Source organism: Solanum tuberosum, unplaced genomic scaffold, assembly GCF_000226075.1.
Source record: "Solanum tuberosum cultivar DM 1-3 516 R44 unplaced genomic scaffold, SolTub_3.0 scf00656, whole genome shotgun sequence".
NCBI classification, from domain to species: domain Eukaryota; kingdom Viridiplantae; phylum Streptophyta; class Magnoliopsida; order Solanales; family Solanaceae; genus Solanum; species Solanum tuberosum.
In genome coordinates, this window is record NW_006239570.1 from 8,611 (window position 1) to 17,329 (window position 8,719).

General features: G+C 39.5%; 1 protein-coding gene across 1 annotated transcript; it reads right to left on the bottom strand.

The window, feature by feature from the left end:
* Positions 1 to 373: 373 nt before the first annotated feature.
* On the bottom strand, positions 374 to 1,382 carry LOC107058797 (uncharacterized). Its single transcript, XM_015304961.1, has 2 exons — positions 543 to 1,382; positions 374 to 460 (listed from the first exon to the last, which is right to left on the bottom strand). Exons 1-2 carry the CDS (start codon positions 1,380 to 1,382, stop codon positions 374 to 376), a joined length of 927 nt encoding a protein of 308 aa, XP_015160447.1.
* Positions 1,383 to 8,719: the final 7,337 nt, after the last annotated feature.

The window sequence follows — 8,719 nt, forward strand, 5'->3', positions numbered from 1 at the left end:
TTGCTATCTGCAATATGGTAGATCACACCTGCGTCCAACCACTTGAGGATCTCCCTTTTTACCACTTCTTGCATTGGTGGGTTCAATCTCTACTATTTCTCAACACTAGGCTTACACTCATTATCAAGCTAGATTTTTTGAGTACAAATATCAGGAGGGATGCCCACTATATCAGCGATGGTCCATCCTATAGATTTTATATGCTTTCACAACACTTCAAGGAGTAATTTCACCTGTCATTCAAGCAAGTCAGTTGCAATGATCACCGGTAAAGTGTTATTTGCTTCCAAGAAAGCATATCGGAGATGAGAGGGAAGTGCTTTCAATTCCAGATTAGGTGGTTCTTCTGTTGATGTCTTTGCGGGAGGAATCTCTATATTTTTAGGTCAATATCCAACTTGACTGGAGTCTTTGAATACCCTCCTAAACCTGTCAAAGCAGCTACTACCTCCTCATAGCCCTGAATTTTGGATTCATCATAATTAGCAAGTACGACTTCAAGGGGTTCATTCATGCACATCAAAATGGCTTACACTAGCTACCGCCTCATCAATAATATCATCAGTAGACACCACATGAATATCACTTGGGTGTTTCATGGATTTGAAAATATTGAAAGTTACTTCATCTTCGTTCACCCGAAACCTAAATTCTCCACTTTCAACATCCACTAATTCTCTCCCAGTTGCTAAGAATGGCCTTCCCAAAATAATGAGAATTTCAGCATTTATTTCACAATCTAAAATAACAAAATCATCCGAAAAAATGAACCGATCGACCTTCACCAAGATGTCATAAAGTATCCCCACGGGATGTTTGATTGAACGATCTGCCATCAATAGTCTCATTGAGGTTGCTTTTGGTTCACCCAATCCAAGTTGTTTGTATATCGCATAGGGAATTAAGTTGATGCTTACTCCTAGGTCACATAAAACTTTAGCGAATTGGAGCATGCCTATGGTGCATGGAATGGTGAATGCCCCGGGATTTTCCCTCTTTTCGATCAACTCCTTAGTCATAATTGTACTGCAATTATGGGAAACTTCAATTGTCTCATGATCCAAACTCCTCTTATTCGTGATCAACTTTTTCATGAACTTGGCATATCCCGACATTTCCAACAATGCTTCCACAAGGGGGAGGTTGATTGATAGTGTCTTGAACACTGCCAAGAACTTCTTAAACTTCTCATCTTCATTTTCCTTCTTTAAACATTGGGGAAATGGTTGAGGTATTTTGGGTAAAGGTTGCATGACTTTTGGAATTTGAACGTGTTGTTCCACTTCCTTTTGTGGTTCTTTTGCAAGGTTTTGATGAATAAGCAACTCTTGTTCCTCTATGCCTTCACTTTCTTCATGCTTTTGAGCATCTTCATTTCCCATCACATTACCTATTGCTACCTTTCCGCTTCAAGTAACCATAGCCAGCCCTCTATCGTCATCTTCTATCATTATCTTTGGTTTCAACTGAGCTGATAATAAACTCAGTTGTCCTTCAAGTGTCTTGATGGCATTTGCATGAGAGTTCACTTTACTGTTCAATGATGAAAAGTCATCTTTCATCCCTTTCAACAAATCATCCGAACCTTCAACTTTGTCAAGTATGCGTGACAACAAGTCATTCACCCAGGGACTGCTTGCATTACCTTTTGATTTTGGTCTTTCACTTGAGTGAGTATGGTTTTCCTGGTAATCATCTTTACTTATCCAATAATCATTTTTCTCGGCCCAATATTGATAGTATCTCTTTTGTTCTTCTCCTTTATGATAGTTCCAACCTTGATCTCCGCCTCGCTGTAGAGAGCGTGGGTGGAAACCCTCCTTATATCTCTTGGAGTTCCAACCTTGATTCTCCCCCGGCCTTGAGTAACCGGAAGAAGAACCCTCCTCAACTTTAAACACTCCACATGTCTCTTTCATGTGCTCTTGTAGCACTTCCATTTGGGTCAACATCTTCTTGATCTTTTCATCCTTTTCTTTCTCTTTATCAAGTTTCTCTTGCGTTAATCTAAAATGAAATGGAGAGACTTGATCCTCTTTGGTGTACCACGCTTGGTTTATTCTAGTCATGTCATCTAGAAGAAACGAAGCTACCTCAAATGATTCTAACATTATTCCTCCTCGTACCAATTGATCAGCCACTCCTTTATTAACCAAGTCGAGACTCCGGTAGAAATATTGCAGTAACAAATCGTTTGGTAGCCCATGAGTTGGGCATTTAAGTAGGAGCTTCTTGAATCTCACCCACGTTTCATGGATGGGTTCCCCCTTTCGTCGCTTGAAGCTTTGAATTTCGTCTCTAACTTTCATCATCCTTGATGGATGAAAGAATCTTTTGTTAAATGCTATAACCATCTCCTCCCATGATGTGATGGAATTGTTTGGTAACTCGGCTAACCACTTATTAGCTTCTCTCGTTAAGGATAGTGGAAATAACCGTAGCCAAGTTGACTCTTGTGACACACTATTGAATGAAAAAAGGCTACAAACCTCTGTAAAGTTTCTCACATGCTCATGCGGGTCTTCGTGATCTAGTCCTCCATATAGCCCCCTCATTTGGAGAATATGAAGAGTTGTGCTAGTGACTTCAAACATCGCATTCTCATCAGTTTGTGGGAAGCAAATTGCACCCATTCCACCCGATTGAGCTGGGTTGTAAATATTTTTGGTGTCGTCTAGACCATCTCAATGACCTGCTTGGTTGTTATTCATCTCTTCCTCACTCATGTTCACTTCTACGTAGTCCAACCAGCACTTACACAAAGAAGCCAAAACTAATTCAACTACAACCAACGAATTTGAGAGTGTCAAATCTTCAATCAAAGAATTTTAAGTAACGCTATTCCCTGGCAGCGATGTCATTTTGATTAACGTATCAAGGCATTTCATCCAATACTAAATGCCAACGATCGTTCGTCAGTATAATAACCCAACTACGTGAGTTGGGGTCGATCACACAGGGAGTAGTACTTTCTTCAAATTCAATAATAAAAGTACAATGACAACCTCTTCAATCAAACAATTCTTGCACAATTAATGTTCAAATCTCAAATATCAGGTTTTTCCTATCAATCCCAAATTTACACTTGAACACAAACGATCAAATATTAGAGTAAAGCTTGGGGAATTAATCAACCAATATTGAATCTCAATGAAGTAGATAAACATTAATGCTCATAATGGGATAATTTGTTGTGGGTAGGTCGAACCATAAATAAAGTAACTTTCTCTCGAATAATTAGCTTTTCTATGTTGAATTCTCTCGAACTTCAACACCAATCGAAAGAAGCCCAACTCTTTACCCTCATCAAATCCACTCTTTCGAGCTGAATACAAAGGATGGATCACTTGTTTCACTCTCTCGTGCTGAAACCAAGGAACCCACTACTAAGGATGCTAAGATTGTCACCTTGGTTCCACACCTCTCTCTCGAGCAAGTGCACAACACTGAAATTGATACACAAAGTCATGCAATTCAACCTCAAAACACAGCAACAACTTAGACCCATTTCAAATTAACACCATTTTTTTCAACTAACAAACACCCACTAAGTAAATTCAACAATTGGCTTCATGATCAAAACCCCAAGTAAAGGGTTTTAGCCACTCATCTTAAAAATAAGAAAATCAAAATTAATTATCACTCTCATTGTTGGGTACAAATGAGAATTATAGATGAAAATTAATTGATAATCTTCTCTCTTACAAAATATCTCAAAATCTTGCTAAAATCACTCAGTAAACCCTTTGGTAGTGTTTTCTCTCTAAGTAATTCCTTCCCACGTAAAGGGTTTTATCCACTCATCTAAAAAATGAGAGAATCAAAATCAATTATCACTCCCATAGTTGGGTACAAAATGAAAATTATAGATGAAAATCAATTGATAATCTCCTCTCTTTCAAAATCTTGCTAAAATCACTCAGTAAACCCTTTGGTAGTGTTTTCTCTCTAAGTAATTCCTTCCTCACATTCTGAATGAATTTCTCTATTTCTCTGTCTAGACAAAACTAATTTAAACAAGTTTGAATTGTCACTGCTTATGACCACTCGGCGAAGTAAGTCGGGTGTCGCTGACAGATCGGCGAATCACCGATTGTTCTTTATCTCACCTTTAATTTTTGCTTTTTCTTGGTCTGGCTACTGTAACTTTAGGCGATCCAGTTCCGGATCACCAAATGACTCCACGATTAGCCCTTTGTCCTTCCATCTCGCCTATCAGCACTTGCTTGAATCTTCTTTAGCACTTTTGGCGACCTGGTTGTCCTTTGCCGACTAGATCAGCGATACGCTGAATATAGTTACTGCTTACTAAATTCACCCTAATTATAGATCTGGCATTCAGTAACTTTAGGCGGTATCTTGGCGGCTTGGCGATTCACCGAATAATATTGTCGATTTGGCGATTCGCCGAATGAAATCATTGATCATCAACTCTTCATTTCTTCCTTCCTTCAGCTTACCTTATTCCTTTTTGCCCAATAGTGTCCATGCTTTGTCTCTAAATCCAATTATCTGAAACTCAAGGGTTTACATCAGTTATTGATACAAAATATGCATTTGAGGACACTAAATTTATCAAAATAAAGCCCTAAAAGAGTCCAAATTGTGGATTCATCAGCGACCAAGATGCGAGACAGGCCACTGAATGAGATGGCCCGATTTCCATTTCCCTGTCTGATAGGGAAATTATGTCGACAAGCGAACATTCCCCCAAACAGGCTGGTTGACAGATGGGGTGAAGCATCCAGACTCACCCAAGTTTCTAAAATCAAAGATGTCGCGAACAATCTCTTTGGTGCGAAATCTGGAGCTGTAGGTACTTTGGTTGTTGTTCCTCACGTACGAATCGACATCCTACAGGCTGATAGAGGTCCAGAACAGGGAGAGTCATCACAGCCTTCCACAACGGCACCACCACCATCAACTTCCGCCTCATAGGCTCTAGGTACCTATGTCACTATTCCTATGATTTTTCTTGATAAATTGGTTGCAGATCAGCGCCAAACCAAGACCTTGGTCGACCAGATTCTAAACTGGCTGCCTCAGCTAATGGAGAGAGATGTGTTAGCTGCGAAGAAAGAGATTAAAGATGAGATGTGGAAGGATCTGGTTTTCTTAAAAGATGGAATGGATGGTTTGGAGAACCTTGTCCAGGATCGATTCCAGGTCGCCGGTTTAGTAGATATTGAAGAGTTCAAAGCACAATTAGCCGAGATACGAACTCATGTTGCTAAATTGGTTGAAAATCCAGTACAAGTTCCCACTCCGATCATGCCAGACTCGTTGATGCAATTGCTAAATCAACCACCCTCCACACAATCACTTGACGAGTTTTGGGGTGAACTACCCAAGAGTAAGTCTGGCAAGAAAAAAAATAAAGCCGGAGAATCTGATGAGGAGATACCTACTGACCTGTCCAGAGAGAGAAGAAGGGAAGAAAATAAAGCCCACAAGGCATCAAGAAAGGCAGTTAGAGAAAAAGAAGCACTTGAGCAACAACAGCGAGATGTCGTGTTAGCTGGAGCATCTGGTAGCGAAGTACCTGCCCCAGTGAATGGTAGCTAGCCTGATCATGTGCTGAGTTCTGAGAGTTCACCCATTGATAAAGGTGCCGACGATGATCCGACTACCGGTGCTTAGAGCGTCGTAGGTATGACCCCTCCTCACAGCCCTGTTTTGTTTTCTCTGTTGACTTTGAGGGCAAAGTCCTTTTTTTGGGGAGGGGGTGGTGAGCAACCTTCCATTCTAAGTTGTTAAATTAATGGAGGTTGACTCTGTGTTTACTGTGAAAAATGGTCTGGTGTTTGTGTTTGTGTTTGAGTGTTGAGCTGTGCATCAACTAGTCTGTGAAAAAAGGAGGACCTAAATCTGAAATTTGTCTATTAGGATCTTTAGATGACATCTTAGATACTTACATGTTGAGCATTGCTAGTGCAATCAATAAATTGGTGAACCAAGAAACTGGATAATGTAGTCCTGTGTCATGTGTGTTTGAATGTTTTGCTTGAAGTCTAACGCTAGGAGCAGAAACTAGAACTTGCATGAGTAGTCTTGCTTAAATCTGACAATAACCGGATAGGAAAGGATCAATAGGCCATGTTTGTTAAGCCATTAAAAATCCAAAAAATAGAAACAACCAAATAAAAAGACTTAACCACTTGAACCCGATTTGAGCCTGAAAATCAGTCTTTGTTCTTACCCAGTAAGTATCATATCCTTTGCTCTCCGAAGATACGATGTCACAACTCAGGCCAAAAGCCTAAGTTGAGGGTGATTTTAATTCGAGCACAAAAGAAGAAGTGAAAAAGAAGGTTCAACCAGTGAGTTGAGTGCATATAAAAAAAAGTGTGAAGAAAAGAAAAGAAAAAGGAAAATAATGGTTGTTGGGATGTGCTGAAATGAAGAAAAATAAGGAATCGCTCAGAAAAGAGTTGTGTGAGAACAAAACTTGGGAAAACCAAGGGACTAGTCACTCATGAACCCAAATATTCATTCCCTAGCCTGAGCCTCTGTTACAAGCCAATAAAGTCCTACAGTGATCCTATTCCGGGTGTTTGCAAGATAGAGCGTAGAAAGCAAGGGCAAGCCTATGGTAGTTTGTTGTTAGTGTTAGAAGTTCTTTGAGAGTGTGAGCGTAGTGCTTAGTCCCAATTATCATGAGTGAGGGATTTCTTTGATGTGAGGACACAGTGACTGCATTTGAGAGTAGGTTGTGTTAACTGATAATTCACAGGCATAAGCATGATCGATTGTGAGTAATGAGATGTCATAGATTGATCCATGCATGTTAGATTCATGGTTTTGGATACAAATTGTGTTTAAGATGGTTGTTGCGTGGTTTCGAAAGTGTTTGAATAATTTGAGGACTGAATGTGTTGCTTTCTCATCACTTGAGGACAAGTAATGGTTCTAAGTTGAGGGTGTTGATGTGCCGCGAAATCTTGACACATTTGATGCTTGAAAACTAAGGATTAATACTAGAATTGAGTGTATTTTTGTATGATTTGATGTGTTTGTTGAATGTGTAGATAGATTCTTGCTTGTGTGGAAAAATGGAAAAAGAGGCAGAAGATGATGGTGATCAACTGAAGACCACGAGCACCTAGACGGGTTGTGGTCCTTGTCACGATCCGTGGTGAATGTGGTGAAGGTGAACCAGTGTTAAGGCCTTGGAGGAGTTGAGATTAGATTGGACCAAGTGAAGATCACGGCCAACCTCATGGACCGTGGTCCTCACAACGGTCTGTGCTGCTTGTCGTGAAGGTGAACCAGTGTGGAGGCCTTGGAGGAGTTGAGAGTAGATTGGACCAAGTAAAGATCACGGCCAACCTCACGGACCGTGGTCCTCACAACGGTCTATGGTGCCAGTCGTGAAGTTGAACCAGTGGATGGGCAAGGAGGAGCTAAAATGGGAAGTGACCAAGTGAAGACCACGGGCACCTTTACGAACCGTGGTTAGTGCCACGACCCATGGTCACGTCCGTGATAAGTTACAGTGTGCAAGGCTTGAAGAACGTGTTTTGTTTGAATCCAAGTGAAGACCACGAAGGGCTTCACGGACTGTGAAGCCCTTGACGGGTCGTAGAAGTGGGAGTGAAGGACCCAATAGTCTAGTAGTACTTCGAGTAGGACTCTTTTTTAAAACACTTAATTGAATTAATTAGGTTGTTTTTTTTTATCTTTTATCTTATCTTTCCTTGAACGACAAACAAGTTTTCCCATTATTCTCAGTTTGTGATTTTCGATTTGAACATTGAATTAAGTTCAAAGTTTGGATTTCCGGTTCTTGAATTATCGAATTGGCTTGTTGATTTGCTTATTCTCGTAAGTACTTTCTAAACATATTTTCATTTGATATTTCTGATTGTTTACATGAAATCATGAGTGGCTAAATACCACAACTGGGGTTGTGGGATCCATGACGTAATTCTAAATGTAATTTCGTAAAACGAGTGAAAGGCTATTTATGTTTACGAATTGTAATTTAGCTTTCGTTATTCTTGTATTCTGATGAGTGCACGCATTAGAGTTAGGAAAAAGTTAAATTAATCTAACGAAGTGCAGTCAAGGTTTAAGTTCGAGAGAAAAGAACCTTAACACCATTGTAGGCAAGGGTGATTGTGTAACACTCTAGGACCGAGAGGACTTGAGTGAAGATTATCTTAGTAGACTCAGAAGTGTCAGATATAGCTAACTCACATGTATTTTGTAGAGGTAAGTTGTCTCAAACTTAACTACGGAAGAACATTAGACGCAACAATATGGGGAACACAATCCTAGTTTCAGTTAATTATTGAAACAACTTCAAAACTGATATTTTGTTCATTGTTGAATTAGACTTTAGTTTACAACTTTGGTTACCAAAGAGTTAATGCTAAACCCTTTTACTTCCGATAATTGTTTATTTAGGAAATAATAACGACATTTGAGTAAAACGCAACAGTGAAATCATTTTCTATAAAAAAGTTCTCTGTGGGATCGACCTCAACTCACGTTGAGTTCTATAAATTGACTTTGGCCGTTTATATCTCTTAATTGAGAAGTAAGTTTGGATGTATCAGACTGCCCGAAAAATATCAAAAATTTTAGTTCGTAAACATCCGAAAAATATAAAAATCAAGAAAAACACATAAAAACACCTCAAAAAAATTCCCGAATCGCACCAGTCACCATAGAATATCAATACAAATAGGATATCAAAATTTCACATTTTTTCGTG